Genomic DNA, 20,716 nt, shown 5'->3' on the forward strand with positions numbered 1-20,716 from the left:
GCACTGCCAAGTCAAGCATCCAGAACTGAAAAGACGACCCAATTAGATTCTTCTGTGCAACCTTAATTTGCTCCCTCCTCACTCCCTGCTGTCAGGGCTTGCAAACAGGCCATAATATAACCTTCAGCTAGCTGCCACCTTCCTCATTCCACCCCAGTGCAGGACTCTGGTGACGTAACGCATTTTTACATTGAGACTGCCTAAATTGATTTTTTCAGCAAATAAAGGAGAGAGAGATACCTATGTACAGGAGTTGGTTATGAATCGTTTACCAACATACAAGTGAAACTGTGTCATGAATCAAAAGAAAAAAAATATCAAAAAAAGGAAGGAACTGAAGACATTCACGAGTGATCACAAGGCTCCTTCTCAGCGACAGTGCATGACTAGGCCTCAGTTGCTCTCTGAGACACCAGCACATCTCTTTGGAACAGCATCAGTGCAGTGTTTCACACTCCTCCCCCTCCCAAGGAGGAGCAACGAGGGAGCAAGAGTTTGAAATATTCCCACATTCAAGAAAAGTTATGGGCAAAATTCTGCAGTCTTCTCCCAAGTTATGTTGCTCCCTTTTTGAAGCACTCTCTCCAAAGTACATCATGAAGAGCAAAACATGATTCTCATTTACTAGTAGATTACATACATCTTATCCGTGTTTAAGAACTGCGGTGTGTCTCAAATTTTTTCTTCCTGACACAGCTTTAGTAATTTCAGTCTTCTTAAAAGGGTCACAGATATAACATGTCTGTCCTGGTTGTGTTCCTTTCCATGTTCTCAGTCCAGTGAGATGGCATATAACTCTTTGGAAAGAAGTCACGCTGAAGACAGATGTGTCTGTGAATCACAAAACCTAGCTAGCAAATCAACACACAGAGCTCCATTAGATGCTCGCTTACCACAACTAAACAGGAAGTCTGACAAAACAAAAACAAAACCCAGAGTTGTTTTACCTTTCCCCCACAATTACAACTGGAAAACCAACTATCCTACCCTAGCAGCATTCTCATCGGAATCCGTGAACAAAGCTCACAACAGCAGTGTGCAGTTATGGACATCCCAACTGAAAATCTCCTTCTAGATTTTCTCATTCTCATTCCTCCTTCTAGATCACAGCAAGGCAGTGCACGAACCACAGTTCAGATCCATAAACCAAAGAGCACAAGCATCTTTTTGTGGAAATAGTCCAAAACACAACAGAGATAAGCACTTCCTATGACTCTTTAGTTTAGATCCCCCAGCTGCTAATGTTTTTGAGCATGCCTTGCACTTAGTTTCCATGGCCCAGCTGTACATCAGATGTGGAGAGCTTCAAACTTCATTTTAAGCTTATAATGAAAATGAACTGCATTTACATAGCACTATCAGAATGCAAATGAGTTATGTATTTTGTGCCAAACTAAATCATTATATCTCAGCAGATCTATTGATGATCTGGTTCAAAAATGCTATGGTTCAAAAAGCCTCAAATCCTCTCTCTTCAGTATTATCTTTAAAATAAGGGTAATTAAACCACAAAAAAAGTGTGATGTTCGAACAGCAAGAAATATAAAATCCACAAAAAGAATTTCGAAGTTTAGATTTAAGCACTATCCAGAAGCCAGCAAACTGGGACTAGCTGACCTCAAGGTACTCACACTTGGGCAATCCTTCTTATGAACTAGCAAGTCAACACCTCTTATGGGTCCTAACCTTTGGTCAACATTCAAGCTTACATCAACTGTTTTTCATGCCTACTAAAGCAGATTAACCATTAAAGTAAAAGCTTTAACTCCTAATTTCTTTCTAAAGAAAAAAGTACGTGTGCGTGCATCCATCCCTCCATTTCTTTAGATACAAGTAAAATATTTACAATACTAGGAAAGAAAAAACAGTTCAACAATTGGTTAGTACTTAACACTAATATTACCAGTTGCAGCATAATTCAGCTAACAACGTTCATTAAATATCAGGTTTACTCCTGGCCACTTAAACAGTTTTTATTGCAACAACACATTGCTTAAAAGCAAAGAAAGAAACCTGGTCCTTCCAATCCATACAAACATACATTTTCACAGAAGCAAAGAGGAAAAAAGGTGACTATCGTGATTCCAGTTCTTACAAAGACACTACAGTAAGTTTTCTCAATGTGTTTGTTAGGAAATGGTGTGCAAGTTTCTAGGTTGATACATTAATATATACATAAAAGATCCTAAAATAGTCAACCAAATTTAAGCATCAACTGTACCAAAGATACAAATAACACTCCAACGCACCTTAACTAGAAGACAAAAACCAAGATGTAAGAGAAATAAATTTTATTTTATCCTATTAGATAACCATTGTATCTTACAGTTGTTTGAATGTCATTCATCCAACTATAAAAAACTCCACATGATGTATGAAATCATAATTTTTTCTCCTAAGAAATACAGTTTAATTCTCCTTCAGCTTAAACTACAGGATTTCTGAAAAACACTGCAAAACAGCTTCAACGAAATTTACAGACAAACATCCTATTGTGCCTTTGACAGACAGAACTGCAAACAAAAGTGAAATTTGGTCAAGCTCAATCCCAACTTTGTCCCTGAGTTTGACAGAGTTTGCTTCTTTATAAATAAAGCAATTAACTTTCACATAACAATCACACAGATAAATAAGAAACCAGAAGACAGCTTATTAGGTCTGTACTTCCTGTCCCTCCTTGCCATTTCCTGCCACATAAAATGTATTTAAAAAAAAAAAAAACAAAACCAAAACCACAAAACCCAGCCAATCATCACCGAACTGCTTACAGATTAAAAGAGGAAGATATCCTTAATTTGCAAATGAACAATGATTAAGCCATGTTAAATGTCTTCCTGATTCATATGAAATTGTATCTTTCACTTGTTGAGATGCAAGAGGTATTTGTAAGCCTTTCCAATATGAAATCAAACTAGTTTAAAAATGTAACTTCTCTTTAAATGCATACACAGCATTCATGTTAAAAAATATTTATAAGACTAGACAGTCTACTATTTGAACAGTGCGATCTCACACCACCCTATTTATGCCAATACTAGCAGCAGAAATAGCATCACTGTACAGCTGTGATCATGAGACGAGACAAGACAGTGTGACTGCAAGCTCATTTGGTAGGAAAAGTTCTTCAATCTCCAAAGCACTTCAAGTGCAGGGCTATACAAAATTCCTCATTCCAAGAATTAGTTAAAATTCACTGTACAGATTGAGATATTCCCACAGGAAGGTCCCAAAGCCATGCAGAAAAAGACCCTAAAAAAAGTCCTTTAGTTCAATTGTCTTGTTTTTTAATTATGAACAAGTAAGTAAAGAATATGCATTGACAATTTATAATAAAGTAGTTTCAATCCTCTGCAACGTATGGAGCTGTACTTCATAACAAACTCCATACCTGATAGAAACGAAAAAAAAAAGCTGCAAGATAACTCAGAAGAGAAAAACTTAAAAGACAAAGAACTACCAAATTCACTTAGCAGGGCAGAATAATGTAGAGTTTGTTTTATTTAGATGGATTTCATAACAGCTTCATAAGAACCAGCAAGTCTGTCTCTACCACCTTCCAGCCAGGTAATGGAGACACCACCATTAACTGAGGAAGTACACCTTTCTCTTCCTCCCACTGTTACATTTTGGCTTCTCTGTGATAATTCTTCAGTCACCAAATCCTCATATAAAGCATCTCTGGTGATATTCTCCAAGCGAAAATTACCAGAGTTTAGAAAATGTTTCTAACAGTACCAAACTGAAGACACTGATACCAGAAAGCATTTCACTCCATGAGCTATGGTTACCAGGATGAACTCCACAACGCCATTACAGTGAAGTAATTTTTTAAGCAGTCTGAGGATCTGAGGAATTGCTACATAATTAAACTAAAAGCTTTTGACTGTACATGTCTGAGCACACATTTTTCATCACTTGACATTTTTTGGTCCATCCAAACAATGCAAAGGGAACACTGATCATTATAAACCTGCCACTTGTACATTCTGAAACTGCCAAATTCAGATCTTAGACCAGCAAAAAAATATACCATTAGTCAACCCAAAACCAGCAGCCTAACATATAATTTTACAATTTCCAAATGTCCAAATTTTCAGCAATTCAACAACAACAAAAAAAGAAATCAATACAAAGGTTAAGTTTGAACAAGTAAAGGAACAAGACATGAGGAAAAGTGGTTGCAACAGAAAGAAGCATTTTCTATCCAGTAACAAAAGTTTCAATATGCATAAATCCTTGGAAGAAATCTTATAAAATACATTTAATACTTGATTTTGCAGGGGAAAAAATCATTTCTATTGAGACAAATTTGTTCACGCTGGCATTAAAATCTCAGATAAAAACAAAGCAATGGAGCGAAAGTAAGAAGTTTTATGATTAACCTTCTGGAACTTCAGCATCAGTGTGATTATACTTAAAACCTCCTGTAAAACACCGCTCAAAATCCCTTTTTTCTTTTAACTAAGGCTTCAGAGTATTTTTGACAAGTTAATCAATACCCTCACAAATGAATGATCTGCTGAATGAAATAATCTGATACGGCCAGCATGGACACATGCTGTGTATGCCATTAACTTACTTGTAAACGTCAGAACTTTCCATTCACTGCTTTACACTTAAAAGCACTGACAACTCTATCTCTCTGCACCGCATTATGTTCTACTTCAGTAACAGTGACATTGCTACTGGTCCTTGCTCTAGTGTTTTCTTCAGCTTTTGTTTTGTGCATTTTGTTTGGGGGGGGTGTGGGGGTGTGTGCGTGTTTGGTTGTTTGCTTTTGTTTGGGTTTTTTTGTCAGACCATTTATTTTCTAATCAGTTCAGCAGCCCATCATGCCAAATAAGAGCATTCTTAGTTACATCATAAGATGTAAGCCATACGATGCCTTCATACAGGTACTCCCCATTGGTAAGAATGGATTCTCTCTCCACGAAGTCTGTCAACTAGGTTATGTCAGAAGGGTGTATCTCAGATACTCATTCATTACCAAAGAGGCTGTTTGAAGAAAAGCTTAGAAAAGAATGATGCATAAAGAGAAAATTACTCAGCTCTCTTTCACGGTACTGACCAGCTTAGAAGACAAAGTAACATTCAGTTGGCAATCTTTTACATTGCCACTCCAATACTAATGTTTCCAATAAATCCATGTGGAAACCTTCTTCCATACAGATCTTATGCAAAAAATACAGCCCTTCACTGCAAGCATGTACAAGAACACGAGCTTTTCATGTTCCTTTCTTCATGTACCGGGAGAGGAACTGGCTTCTGACAAAGTGGATCAGCTTGGTCTCTGTGCGGAATATAGTAGCGGCGGTTGCTGCAAAGCACAGAGCGCCCATGCTGATGTGAATCAGCCTTGCCATCCAACCCTTGTCACAGCAAAAGAATACCTACAACAAAGGAAACAAGCAATTACAGGAAAACTGGTCAGCACAAAGTGGATTTACTGTCTCAATAACAAATAAGGTCCAACACCTCTCGACCATGCTAACGTTACCATCAAGCCAAGCATGGTTTTGCCCCATGCACTGATCCTACAAGAAATCATCTTTTAGTCACAACACTTGCTTTCTTAAGAAAATTCTGTCAGCAAAAAACGAGCACTCAGTAGATAACTGGTAAATGTGGAGGCTGCTATTATATGGCATGCAGAAATATGTTAATCAAGATATTAGGACAACTCTGCTAGTGTATCATGCAAAGTCTGCTACTTTGCAGCAATGTATTAGGCTAGTTTCTAACAAAACCCCACTGGAAAACTCCCATTTCAAAACATCAAGCTCTCCTTTCTAAGGCATAATGGACTTTCAAACTGTCAAATTTTTGTACTTCGAAATGCTACCGTCTCTGTAATAATTAGTCTGTGCACTTACCATCTTGTAGTCTGAATAAATGTGATAAATGTGCTCTTGGCAATTTTTGTTTCTGTTCTTGCTTTGTTTTTGCTCTCTATCACTTATTACAGACCTTTTAATAAGTTTCTGTGTTACTGCAGTTTCAATTATTATTAAGAACCAAGGACATGGATTCATCTACAGACAGCAGAAATGTGTTAAATTTTATTTTCCTTGTCAGATACACCTTCTACAGGTGGCAGAGATAACTTTGATACAAAGATAAAATCTCTTAATATTATATATTGCCTTGCCTGTAACAGAAGTCTTCCAGCCTGTCCTCATAAGCCTTTTTTGCCAGTGGTATTTCTCTGCTTGTGGACACAGAAGTCATTTGACACTGACTTTCATAGCGAAAGCAAAATCTGAGAAAGATGCTTACCTCTGAGAAACCTGTGATTACTCCGCTTATGATATAAACGAGTACCAAAAATGGTGAGGGAAGCAGCCCTGTCAAAGGTCTGTAAGTGCTTTCTTTGAAGTAATCATAGATGTAGTGGGTGCTGTGAGCTATACGAATACCCATGTTAAAGCAGTTGGCAAGGATAAAGCCTACACTGCCATGCCAGCGGGTCAAGAAGTAAGAGATGCACAGAAATGTGAAAGACAAGGCCAGCATAACAAAATTGTACCTAGAAAAAGAAAAGAAACAATTTAGCAATGTATACAGTTACAGTAGCCATTTACTAACTTTATCCTTGAAGAAATACCACAATTCATTTTCTAAAATGAGGAACAGAAATTCTCTTACCACCTTCTAATGGAAGAAGATAAATTGGAGAATTGAGATGTTAATAAAAAAATTTACTGAAAGAATGGAAAAATACACCAAACAAATTAAACCAAGAACTACATTATGTGAAGGAAATATTTTACTAATCAGCCGTACACTCATTTTAAAATTAAAATTTAGTAACAATGACTAGTAATGTAAAACCTTGTGGATTTTTTGCTATTTTAGGTAGGTATTAAAGAAAAATAATGGTCAACAAGATGATGCTTTATTTAGCTTCTGCTCCAAACAGCAGCTTTGAAAACCAGTTCCCACTTTAAAGGGTTCATGAAAGCAGACCTCGCTAAATCTAAAAAGATACTACTTTGACTATGGAAAGTAGACCTCACTGAAATTAATTTGGAAAGGCCTTGTAAGGGACAGCTACTACATAAGCAAAAAAACCTTGATGGTAGCACTGGGAAGGCAACCAGGCTTCAAAATCAATAACCCAGGATGAACACAGAATCAAGAAATACTCCAGGCTGCAAGGGATCTTAGGAGGATCTAGTCCAACCTCCTACTTAAAGTAGATAAATCACTGAATTCAGACCCACAATTTAGATCATTCAGAAGTGTACCTGATATACAGTAACTGTACATGAAAAATTTTAACAGCTGCAAAATTTTAAGGAGTTTGAAGTGATAGTCTGTCTTAAAAAGTACAGCTTCACGCACATATGTACAGAAAACAAAACTTCACGTTTACTTTCCCAGTTAGCGATGCACCAAAAGCTAAGTTACCAATCTTTATTTCTTAATTTCTGACCTTTTTACCCAAACATTTAAACATTTGCTAAAGCTTCTACGTCTAAATCTACATGCAGACTGCTAAATAAGGAGTTGATTTTCAGTGTGGCAGGATATATCTAGGCTGATTTCAAATGCACCAATCTTTTTATAAGGTCATTACAAATAAATATTTAAGAGGATCAATGTTTATCAACAAATACAAGCATGTAAAAAAATGGAAGTAGTGCATGTTTGCTTGCCCATCTGTTGCAGCTGGCTCTGGAGACAAGGAACACAGTTTTTAGAAGTGACTGCAGAAAGAAATTTGCTCTTTGGAAAAAAAAGCATTTCCAAGCACATAACCACACAGAACAATTGTTCTCTTTATATACTGAACTCCAAGCAAACCATATGCAAATTAATTATAGGAATGTTCTGGGGACACTATTTCCTACCTGTCTACCTCCTCTTTGCACATCAAAGCAAACGTAAAACATTCTGTTACTCCATTGATAGCAAGAAATAGGACATATAAAGAATAACATCGGAGGAGATCTGGACCTAAAAAACACATTAGAATGATAAGTAGATTATTATTTCTTTCAAAAACCACATTGTTTTTACGTTCACTAAGAGATAGAAGTTGTAAATTATCACTAATAATGGAAACTTAAGTTCATTTGAACAAGTTTCCTGTCTAGATATCTTGATAAGAACACAAATAAACAAGGCAAATAAAAACAAAACCAAAACCTAAACCACCCAAGAATATCCGTTATTATAGTAACAGAAAAGATATCCATAAAAAATGGATTAAAGGGGATTACCTAATTAAAAACTAGTATTTATTGTAACCCAAATCTTCTCTTGTACAGAAATTTGTGGAAATTAATCCAATAGTCATTACGAGGTTCTAAAAGCAATAAAATGTTTATTTTGAACACAACACTAAGAAAAACAGAAAGGCCGTTCAATACATTCAAAACTGTGTTAGATAAAAAAATTATATTCAGATTTTTATGGGTCAGAGATAATTTATACATGACTTCAAAATTCTCCATTCAGACCTTAACCTTTTTCTTGCCCTTCAGATATAATAACATGGGGAAAAAAATCCCATGCTTTTTAGCAGGTTAGTATGCATCCCTGAATATTCCTTCTTGATGGCAGCAATGTAGTTCATATTACTGAGTCTCCTGTTTCAGCTCTAAAGAACAACTGCCCAGTGAGCAGTAAACACACCGCAGAAGTGGGGCAGAGCTGAAGACTTTCTTTCCAGGCATGCATAAAAACATTAGATTAAAGAGCACTCAAGAGAGGAAAAAAAATATCCAAATGAATATATCCATGAATATCTGATCAAATAAGTCAGTACAGATGTTCAACATTTCATTTTCACACATTATCGTTAGGTTAAAAGCTAAAATTACTTGTGAGTCACTTGACTTGCACCCATACTCCTAAACACAGTCCTTCTCAGTAAGCATGTCTAAAAGATTAGGCCCAGACATCCATTCTTGAAGAGAAAGGAGGACAGAAAACATCTTCTTCATAAGAAGTTGGCTGCCGGGGTCCAGAACAACAATTTTTCACATTTGCTTTCAAAATTAGAAACAAATCTGACAGAACCAGCAACAAGGCAACACAAAACAACAGTTGTTCTTGGTTATGCAGACACAGGGTTTTCCATGAAATCACTATATGAACTAAGCACCAGCTTCCAAATACACGCAAGGGTCTAAAGCAAAAATATCTAAATGTTTAGTGATCTTCACACTGATTAAGATAATTGCAATTTATTTTAATACCCAATAAGCAATATTCCAAGGTTACGGTTTAAAGGTGCAAAACTCTGACAGGCACAGCTGTGTTTAACACAATATACTGTCACATGCTTTCACCTTCCCCCTGACTTTCTCTTAATTGTAACAGACATGAAATGGAAAAAACAGGCTAGAACTCTCCCACAATGGCACATGGGCAAAACTGCCAGACAGAAATGCAACAAAAAACCTCCTCTGAGGAGCTGCTAGATCTTCACCCAAGATAGATCAAGTAGGAACCGAGTCATTACACAGGGCTCAGCTACAGAAGGCAGACTGCTTTTTCTAGCAGGAGCTACTATAGGTCACCTGACAAACCACTGAAAAAATTGAAGAAAACTCCAGGCTACAATTTCTGTGTTTGTGCTTCAAGAAGGAATTAAATGCACCTCTACTTTCTCTCCTGAAAATCCAAAGTGACCTACAAATTCCTTGACTGCTTCTGTGGACAGATTTGTAAAACTTACCCCTCAGCATGTACAACTACAGCAAGATTATTACCATTATATGGTTTAGCACTATGAAAAAAAGTATTATTTTCTATGCTAAAACTATGCATTCTTTGATTCCAATTCTTTGTATGGGTTTGGGGGGGTGGTGGTTATTTTAAGCAGCTGGAGTTAGCAATTTTACATCATGGAATAGTCAATTTTTTAAAGTGTTCTTTTCCAACAATGTGAAATTGCAGGAAGGTAGAGTCCCACACCTGATCACACTTATTTAGAGATCCTCAGTATATTTTAGTTTAAGGTGCCTACATATTAAAGATGGTATTACAAAGGTACAAGTTCTGGATTCAGTCGAGCTAAGTCACTGATTTCAATAGGAGTTTTACAGAAAAAAATTTCTGTTGATTTACACAAGAATTCCTAATAGCTGCAGTTTCTCTTTTGAAAGAATGGCTTCTTTGCCAGCTCCGTACATCTTTACCTGTTCCAGAACTGAGCATTGAGCCTCCGTAAATATCCAGAGCCAGCTGAGAATAGGCATAGCCAAACACCGTGATGGTAAGGCCAATCAGAAGCACAAGTTTCAACAGCAATTCTAATACATTTGCAGCCATAGCAACATCATCCTGGAAAATAATGTAGTAGATTACACGAATCAGAATCAATATAATATTTTCATGCAGAAAAACTACTTGACAGAAAAAAAAAATAGGTTGCACAGTGTAAAAAGGGGTGAGATTTATCCATACACATGGTCTTAACTTCCAACAATTTTTATATATTTATTATTCCATTTTATGCTTTATTCATTACAAACTCTACACAAGTATTAGTGTGACGGTCTGGTGAAACCACAGTTAACGTCTCAACCATGCGGTAAAGAACTCTGGCAAACTGTTTCTGTGGAAACACCGGGGCTGTGCAGGTAATGGCAGGGAGGTACGGGCAAAAGAAGGGGGTCCTGCGGAGGTGGGACCACAGTTTTTGGAGGCTGAACTTCCCTATCTTGAATGACTCTGTGAAGAGTCAATAGAGAAGCCGTGAGGTCAAACAATGGTCACACCTGCAGGGAGGGAGGAGTAACTCCCCAACGACCCCTGAGCCCACCGACCCATTTCCAGAAGAATCTGAAAGTATGAACTGCACATGTAGCAAAACCAAGGAGAATTCTAGAAGTATAAACTGCGCATGATGCATAATTAGCCTAACGAGTCCAAGTGCCCACTCGGAGAAGGGGCAAAGAATTATAAAAGGACACAAGTCAAAGTCCCACATGGCTGCACCTCTTCAGAACTGGACCTGTGAGCTGGCTGGACCAACAATGGAACCAGGACTGGTGAAATCCTCCTTTTTGTCTTTCTCTCTCTTTTCCTCTCTCCCCTTTTCTCTGCCGTTCTTATTCTGTATGCCACATATAAAGCAAGGCTTGTCAGGGCATGTTTAAGGATTATCGGGGCATGTTTTAAGATCTGCCACTAGTCGGTGTAAGTTTATTGCCTGTTGCAGAGAATGCAAAGATTACTGACAAAGTTTCACGCCAATTATCTGTTGTGAGCAAATAAAAATTGAGTTTTGTGAATTGAAGAATCTTTGGTGTCATTTCACCTTAATCCTGACCTGGGAATCAGAGAATCTGAGTCCAGAGAAATTGGGATATGACAATTAGCCATGTATATGTCTGTTCAAGGAAACTGCCCGTGTTTAACAGTTAGTCAACAGCAAAGAAGAGCAGGGGATCTGCCCAAGGCCACGGTTTGAGGCAGTGGGAAGGTCACATTTCCTGCTGTACGGGACTACAGGATTTGCCACACCAGAACAAGTAACTTGGTCAGTTCTACTACCTCATTACAAGAAGTATTCTTGTAATGTAACTTCACTACATACAGTGAAAACTCATAACCATTTTCCACTTACACATATCAGGTAGATTATATATAAAATACACATATACATACACCTTCCTTAGCCCACCAGTGACCTGAAGCACGGCATTTGTTGAACTGCATGCTAAGGTACAAGTAGCAGGATTACTGCAAAAAGTTGCCACAGTATCAGACAAAAGCCCAGGCTGATCAAGAATTTCTTACCTACAGCATGCATGAATATTACTCTGTGAAGCAAAGCTCTGGTCTGTTTAACCACTGATACTCCACATACAATTCAAGAGCTCAAGAAAAATACAATTCTCTTCTTCCCAAAACTGCACTCTTCCAAAACATGACTGCTTTAATACTTAAGAGATACTTAAGAGTTTCTAGTAGGTCAAATGTGTTCAGACAGTATTTATTTGATAGGCAATTATTTAAATCATGAAAATATGCTGTTTCTAAGCGTATCTGGAAATACACAGTACACTAGGGTTTACATCACACTGTTTGGAGCAGATGATGTTAACTTCAGTTATAATAAAAGACAGTACTATTCTGTTAAATATCTTAATTTGTTTCATCAGCATTTTACCTATTTTCTTTTTGGTCCAGCCTCACTCAACATTTTTGTTCTCCATTTCCACTTTTCAATTTTTACAGCCTTTTTACTCAAACTTAAATGCATGCTTCTGTCAGTCACATTTCTATGATGCAACTTATCTGTAACAAAAATCAAGCATTTGACATGTAATTAATCCAAAATAAGCATACCTGCTTCTGATCCTTTACATTCTTCCCTCTTTCCAACACGTTAGCAAAAAAGACATAAAAACTCTCCTCAATAGGCAAAAAGATAAACCTGGCCACCAGTGAACCAAGATTATTCACGATATCATACACACCTTTAAAAAAAAAAAGAAAAACACCAAAATAGCAACAACCTGTAATTTTTTTTTAGACACATCTTAATTCCAAGTCTTTAACAATTACCTGAATTCTAATCTAACATTTCCACCGAACAAAGAAAAAACAAGTGGAATTCAGTGAACATAAAAACAGTGTTCCCTAAAAATTCTGATGGTCAGCAATCACAGCTCTAAATTACAAGGCTTGCTCATAGATGGCAAAGCTACGACAAAAGCATCAACTACAGAGATATGAATCTAGTAACAGCACCAAGCCACATTTAAGACTCTTATTGTAGAGGAATTTAAAAGATCCTGATGAATTTAACTGAAGGAGAACAGGAATGTAAGTATTTACTGATACAGGAGACGAGAAAGATACCCATTTTTACTATGAGGTAGCTCTTTTTACTTTCACTGAAGTGGAAGAGCAATCCTACATGACATTTTACCAGCACTTCCATACTCAGCAAGATACTGCTCCAAACCTGTTAAGACATCTATGTGTATATATACATACACACACACAGAATACAGTCATTGAGAAATTACGAAATTAGGTATGTGGGTCAGTGCTTTACATATTCACAATGAATTAACAGAGTAAGGTTCAGGCTGATTTCACAGGACTTGGAAGCAATGCTTCTCAACATTTGGAGAGTTACAGACATTTTTGTACTCATTGCTCTTTCAAAGACCCTTCAAGTAAGAGGCAGCTCAATTATTCCACAGGGGAGGAGGATCAGAAGCGGCTGCAGTTACTGGTGGCAAGCACATACACTCAGTACTCATGAGGGAACATACTACTGCCAGCAATTAAAAGTAATTCAAACTATCCAAGAAACTCCTAACAGTGGGCCAACAATTACAGCCTATTTTCCTTCCCCAAGCTATAAAGACCCAAGGTGCTGCCAACTCAGTCATCTGAACGGCTACTGCAACAAACTACTCTGTAACCACACTGAATTCTTTTATGGAACATAATTCAGTTTTGAGATGCAATGCCATAAACAATCATGTTCTTGCCCTAACAGCTAACACAGATTCAAAAGGAAGACAGAAAACAGCAGGAAAACAGAATTACAAAAACTGAAGACAGACAACTAGAATACATCAGGGTTTGGTATCACATATCCAACTGGAAAGTTTTGATTCAAAGAAAAAAAAAATTAAAATCCAGGATCTTAAATTAAATTGTTATCTACACCAATCATTCTTTGAAATGTATCTCAAAGTCACAAAGGCTTTGAAATCTTCACAGATTTTCAAGTTATCTTCAAATACTTTAAGTCATCTGAAGAGCAGTAACTAAGAAAACTGTGTGATGGTATTGTGAAGTGGTGACACTTACCCTGATCTCCAAAATTTAACACGTTCAAAAAAGTCATCACATATCGTTCACCTGTAAGTTCAAAATAAAGAATTTAAGATCAAGTCCCTAATTCTTTCCCAATACTCATTCAGACACTTCCAATATTAAGTATTCAAGAGAAAGTCATACAGGACAGCACCTAGTTCAGAATACCCTCAAAAACTTCATTCCGGTTGGTAACATCTGTTGGCAACAATCTCTGAAAGTCACATGCCCACATGCCCCCAGCTTTCTCAAGCTTTAAGTCAATTTTGTAAATAGTATTCACTAGTCCCTCCCCATTACAACTATACATCAAGCCTCACCCTCTGTCAAAATCTGTTTCAAGAAGGATTGTTTGAAGAAACTCCAAGTCAACCGTGCTTCCTTCCAGTTCACAAAGGTCTGCAAAAAAAAAGTACTGAAATGTAATAAACATGAGTGAAACTACAGAGCAGAGATAGAAAATAAAAAGCCAGTACAATACTCTAGGCTAGGTCTAACAGTACTGATGAGGAAAACCCGCAATGTTATAGTTACTAACAACTAATGTAAAATACTGCTGAATTCAAGCACCAATATCACTGATCAGGCAAAGACTTCTTCCCCTTGCTAAAAATTACTACTGTGGCAGATAAAGTATCCAAACAAGCCTTCTACAGAAAATACTAATCGAAGTTAGAGGAAAAAAAAACCACACCACACTGTTTAGCATGCCAGTATAACTTCCACCTTCATTGTAGATACAAATTGTTTACTGCTCTTTAAACTGTTCCTACAAGTCTTGCAACCAAGAATCGCCTTTATCTTTTCAATCTGTAAATCTTTCAAAATGTCTTCTTCTTCACTGTGTCTTTTCACTTCTTTCTTTGCCTCATTTTCTCTTGAGAGATATTTGATTTATCTGTAGGATGCTGTGTACCACAATGTTTATTTTGAGGAAAAGTCGAAGTACCAAAACCCACGGTAAAATGGTTCTGGTTTCCTTCCTGCCTCTGATCCAGTGATACCTGGTCATTTCCCTGCACACTGCAGATGTACTCTGTAATCTCCAGCTAACGGTTTATGCAAAGATACTAAAAGATAATTCAGCAACAAACCCGTACCATAAAGTGTTCAAGCTTCAGAACATTTTTCTGACAAGGATTTTACTAATACAAACTACATGCAGAATTTTTCAGTATTTTTTTTTCCTTAATCAGTCGTATCTTCTACAGTGCTAAGATATGCCCAAAATCACTCAATTAACTTCACTATCTCAAACAAATTTTCAAAGCTCTCTCAAGAAAGACTTAAAAAAAGAAATCAAGAAATAATCTGTGCAACCTACCTCATCTTCCACCAAGTTAGGTAATAGAGCTTTCACTCTAGTAACTGGAAACGACTTCTTTGTTGCTTCAGGAGATCCCAAAAACATCACAAAATAAATTACATAGCATATTACCAGAACACTGGCATATAAAAGCTGGAAAGGTAGGGAAGCAAAGAAAAACAAACAGTGATATAAAATTAACTTACAAATGTAGAATTACATGCTAGAATTACATACTAGAGACCCAAATTCAGTGAGAAAATGTAGTAAGCAGTCCTTATTCCTGTCAAATATTAAACTAGGTAAAGACATTAACACATCTCAAGAATGCTGTTGATCTCTTTTCCTTTTTTTTGAATTCACAGGTTATCATAGCCCTTTGCTAACTTTTATGCTCTATTAAGCATTTTTAGAATGATTATTTCAAGTCCAACTACGAAGCAATTAGTCAAAAATCAAGCTGACAGAGAAGCTACTGCCTACATCTCTTACTTCATAGAATCATTTAGGTTGGAAAGGACCTTTAAGATCGAGTCCAATCGTTAACCTAACGCTGCTAAGTCCACTACTAAACCACGTCCTTAAGTGCCACATCCACACGTTCTTCAAATACCTGCAGAGGTGGTGACTCAACACTTCCCTGGGCAGCCTGTTCCAATTCCTGACAACGTTTTTGGTGAAGAAATTTTTCTTAATATCTAATCTAAACCTCCCCTGGTGCAACTAGAGGCCATTTCCCCTCATCCTACCACTTGTTACTTGGGAAAAAGAGACTGCCACCCACCTTGCTACAACATCTTCTCAAGTAGTTGTAGAGAGCGGTAAGTTCCCCCCCTAAGCCTCCTTTTCTCCAACTTCAGTAAGTTACCTACTACATCCACTGCAAAAACCGAACAAAAAAATAACCTAATGTTCACATTTTTATTTCTAAGTGAACTGATAATGCACAGGCCATAACCCTATTTTTCAGGTGCCAATATATCCCTTCTTCATTGTAGTAAAGAAAAAGTTTTAACCCAAATAGATGTTACTCATGGTTAGCACCTTCTGATAAGGTGATACAGATTGGTGGGCCAGGCTGATAAAGTCACGTGTGATTATAGTCTTCTACACTGTAGAACCCAAAGTTTAACATTAATTCTGAAGCCAGGCGGTGAACAGTCTTCAAGCATTAGAATGTGTAACTCATTAAGAGTCAACATAAAGCTTATACAGAACAACATGACCTTATTTGCAGAATGTGCCTTCATACAAAAGAAGGTGCTTTCTTGCACCTCCATTAAACTGCTCGAGGTCACAGTGTCAAGTCAATAACAAGTATCAGGAAAATACTAAATGTAAGTGCTAAATCTTAAACCTCCCAGGAGCATTTTCTCTCAACGCCCCAAAGTTATTTAGCAGGCTAAATGTCAAAGGCAAATAAAAATTCAGATGAATTGAAAATTTACAGAAAAAGAGAACAGAGGAAACTTACCTGAGTCAAAGAAAAAATGTAGAGGCCCCACTGAGGATAAAGGACTACTAAAATAACTGTCAAAGTGCATTTTGACACTACAGAAAGGCTTTCAGCAATTACCTTTGAGAAAGAAAACTGAGGTTTATTTTCTGCAAACTTAACCACATAAACAAACTTAAAATACATTAGTTTCACACACAAAACTTATGTAGAAATATAAGACTTTCAAAGTCACAGAGTTTATTTCTGCTCAGTTGGCCATCTTTGATTGTAATTTCTCTGTACAGTTTCTATTCTCGTATTTCACAATTCCTCCATTGCACTTTCCCAGTCCTTTGTATGGGACATTAGGGAGAAAATTTTGCTTGAGACAATCATGTTCTCCATTGTTGCATTTCACAATTTCATCCCAACAATCAATTGAAATGCAAAATCATGGAAGCTGCATGCCTCTCCCTCCAATTAAAATTCATGATTTAATGATCAATGAGGTGACAATTTCTAAATAAACCAACTTTTTTGCTTAAACAGGTACAAATTCATATTCATGTTACAACTATGCCATACAGTACTAAACCGTACACACAGGTTTGGTTTTTTAATATGCTTGTATATACAAAGATCTAGTTCAGGAATCTGTTCTTTTCAATAGAGAACGGAAATTCCCCACACATAATCATACACCCCATGTACTTTACTAACCTTAAGTCTCACAAACAAATGAGCTTGTGCTAAAACCCAGAGCGGTTCTCCCAGAAGTTCAATAATTGCAGAAAGACCAAATGCCACTACACCAGCCTGATAATGAGGAACCACAGAAGGATCAGGTACTTCAAGCAAATGTAGCCAGACTAAGCCCAATAAAATAGACCAAAAAACACCAAGAGGGACTCTAAAAAGTTAACAAAAACATATCAATAGAAATGTTACTTTAGCAGGAAAAAACCCAAAGAAAATTTAAATGTCACACATGTCTAAAATAATTTTTAAAAAAAGGCCCTGAGGAATTAATTTCTATTGTTACTATACCAAGAATACCTTTTTTTGTGATGAATATCTTGAAGGCACCCTTTGCAAGACACAGAAAACATTTTTCCTGACTCATCTATTTTCTACTCTAGAACCTAACACAAGGTCAACTATCTGCATTTCTTGTTCCCTAGGATCGAGCAATTCTGACCCCATATCAGCCTGCACAATACTGCAAACCCCTCATTGCTGCAATTTTTACAGTCTGTGGTTACAAGGGGTTTGGCAGAAAAGCTGTGTTGGATCTTGCTGTAACAGATAAAGATGCCACCACTCCAACTGCAAGTCTCACCCAGAAATCACTGGTTCTCCACAGAACAACAGCAGAGTGAGCAGAAGAAAATGCATGCCTGCACCTCAGGTATGCCAGTTCACAATGCTCTACTGTAGCCCAGAGCCACTTTGACTAGCGACTGTAGCTAAAAAGCCAAGCTAGGCACAGGAGTGCAGACGTGTATTACCTTCTGTTGACACTGCTTGAGGAACACGAAGCTTCTGGCAGAGTGCAGAAAGTTTTACACCATTGCAGCAGGATCTGTTTGACCCTCCCATTATCAGATCCCTAAGGTATCTGACATCAAGTTCCTAAGATGTATTTCAGATCCTTCAAGAGAGTTAATCTTCATTTTAAATTATGCTTCTCTATAAGGAAAAATTTAAAAAGAAAAAGGTGCACACAGTCATTGTTAACTATCATATAATGCCCACTTGAAAGGCTGTCAAATAGCAGAAAACTTATTATAATACAGTGAACAGATCCAATACATTTAAATTAGTATTAAACCTATCCCTGAATGGGATAATCCCTCTTCTTTATATCTAGATGCAGATGACCATGCATAACCTCCCATTCCTGGGCCAGATCTAATTAATAGCTGTGCAGTTCTAGGGAATGTCAGTAGGGTGCTCCAGTGGAAGACCACTATTTTGTCGTACAGGGCTAGTTTTCCACCATATCAGGCAGGTCAACTTACTTCCCAATCCACCTAATTGCAGCTGCACAGCTGTTAGATGTGACAGAGAGCAAGTACCAGTGAGGTGTATTCAGGAACCAGAAGGGAGAAACAACCCACTTAGCTGCAATGTGCAATTACACTCTCTGGCTGCAGCTTCACGTGGACTTCAAGCTATTCACTTTCTGCTATAAATGGCACTGCAGTTGAAAGAAGTTGTCCTATTTACTCCCTATTGCTTAATACCAACTCTTTCTTTCACCTTTTCACATCTATCCTACCCAACACGAACATTTGCGTTGCCATGCCATTAAACCACAGCAGGGCTCAAGACTTGAAAAAACTGATTCAAGGGGAAAAAAAAAATAATACCTAAAGCAGCTTCACAAATGAACATCAATATAAAAGCAAGACTGAGGAGGCGGAGGAAGAAAAAATAAAGGACTACATGTTTATGCAACAGGATTTTCCTTTAACAGCTACAACATAAACTTCAGGGTAAGCGACAGAACAAACAGCTCCTGATAACACCTTTGGTGATGCACTTTCCCATGTGTTCCAAAAAAAGATCAAGCCCATAAATGCTAAAGCAACAGACTTGTCCAGTTCCCTGCATCAGTCCTGAAACATGACTGAGGCTACTAAATGCTCAACACTGAAATAGCTACCTCAGTAAATAAATACTTGCTCTCATTTTGTGAGCTCTCAGACAAAAATTAAAAATAAATTCTAAAAAAATAAATTTCTAAGGGTATCTTACGTCAGCCACAGCAGATTAATTGTTTTGGTCCAGTTTCGCTTTGTACTTCCACTCAAACAAGCTCTCCGAAATGCCTCCCTGGCTAGGAAGACAACTGTTGAATACAGCAGGGTTAGCCTAAAGGAGATGAGGGGGGAAAAAAAAAAAGATAAAATTATTTCTTTACATACTACTTCTGAAATCCTCCACGTACTAGCATCACTGACAGTTTTTACACAGGACTGCCTCACAGATAAAGCTAACAAGCATGCAAAGAAAACATGGTGATATGAGGTAAATTATCACCATCTCTTAAAAAAGGAGGGAAAGTAAATACATGTGATTATTCAAATAGCAAAAATACTTTAAGCATACCATAAACCAAAAACGCAATTGCAAAATATATTGTCTAGCAACAGCTTGTAACACACAATCGTGTCTAGCTTTTCCTCAGCAAGCTGATGGTTTAACATGGAAAGCAGGCCAGCAGTACCTCTGTTCCAGGCCAAAAAATAACTTGGGAGAGATTCAACACACACTGTAAAACACCCAACAGTAAATTAAAGAGCGTTATGCAAAGCATTATTAGCAACACACCCTACAGACCACAGAGCCCGAGATCCTGCACCAAACACTTTAAAAAAGCCCCATCACGCCGGGAGCCCTGTTCCGAGGGACGCCTTGCCTGTACCACCCAGGTTTCAGGCGAAGAGCGCGGTCGGGATGCCGGTGCTCCTCGCCCTCACCTCACGTTGACCACGCCGATCAGCTCTCTGGAGAGGTAGCGCAGAGTGAACGCGTTCAGCCCGAAGGTGACCACCCGGAACAGCACCTGTGAAGGAAGCGGCACGGGAAACACCTGCGGGCCGAACGGGGGCCGAGGCGGCTCCCGCCAGGCACGGCTGCGGCGGAGGAGGCGGGGGGCGGCCCCGCACCTGCAGCAAGGCGCTGGAGGAGGCCAGCCGGGTGGTCTGGCTGAGCACGTCCTGCGAGGCCATCAGCTCCCCGCCCTGCCCCGCCGGCAGGAAATGGCGGCGCCGCCGTCGCGCCGCGATGCCGTCAGCGCGGGCGGGACCGCCCCGGCCTCCGGGCGGGAAGCGGGGCCGGGGCAGGACCCGCGTGGGGAGCAGCGCTCTGCCCTTCCGCCTGTGCTCAACGGAACAGGGTACAGGGGGCCGGTTCAGGAATGCTTTTGACATAAATAGTTGACTTCCGAGTTAACTGGGCCCTCCGCTCTGCTCGGATGCTAAAACTAACGTTCAGCGCCAGCTTTCTGCTTCGCAAGCAGGTATTCCTCTAAAACAACCCCCAAAAACTGCACGTTGGCTTATAAGAAAAGGTACCATATTAAATAGCATTTTCTGACAAGCGCTATTTTCCAGAGATTTCTCAAAAATCTCCATACGAGTTCCACCAGCACCTTTCTAAACTGA

At 38.3% G+C, this 20,716-nt stretch overlaps 1 protein-coding gene across 1 annotated transcript; it reads right to left on the reverse strand.

Moving 5' to 3' along the window:
* Positions 1-2,276: 2,276 nt before the first annotated feature.
* On the reverse strand, positions 2,277-20,300 carry RFT1 (RFT1 glycolipid translocator homolog). Its single transcript, XM_074879523.1, has 13 exons — positions 20,219-20,300; positions 20,030-20,115; positions 19,305-19,421; positions 17,265-17,454; positions 16,581-16,682; positions 15,125-15,259; positions 14,121-14,199; positions 13,795-13,845; positions 12,310-12,440; positions 10,152-10,296; positions 7,854-7,959; positions 6,277-6,526; positions 2,277-5,390 (listed from the first exon to the last, which is right to left on the reverse strand). Exons 1-13 carry the CDS (start codon positions 20,279-20,281, stop codon positions 5,226-5,228), a joined length of 1,620 nt encoding a protein of 539 aa, XP_074735624.1. The 5' UTR covers positions 20,282-20,300; the 3' UTR covers positions 2,277-5,225.
* Between the last annotated feature and the right edge of the window lie 416 nt (positions 20,301-20,716).

Source organism: Strix uralensis, chromosome 10 (assembly GCF_047716275.1).
Source record: "Strix uralensis isolate ZFMK-TIS-50842 chromosome 10, bStrUra1, whole genome shotgun sequence".
Taxonomy (NCBI): Eukaryota; Metazoa; Chordata; class Aves; order Strigiformes; family Strigidae; genus Strix; species Strix uralensis.

Excerpts from the sequence above, each read along its gene's own strand:
- RFT1 (XM_074879523.1), bottom strand. The coding sequence starts at position 20,281 with ATGGCCTCGCAGGACGTGCTCAGCCAGACCACCCGGCTGGCCTCCTCC. Across the intron at positions 20,116-20,218 it reads CCTCCAGCGCCTTGCTGCAG|GTGCTGTTCCGGGTGGTCAC; the intron begins GTGCGGGGCCGC and ends CTTCCTTCACAG. Across the intron at positions 7,960-10,151 it reads AATGCTCAGTTCTGGAACAG|GTCCAGATCTCCTCCGATGT; the intron begins GTAAAGATGTAC and ends TGTGTTTTTTAG.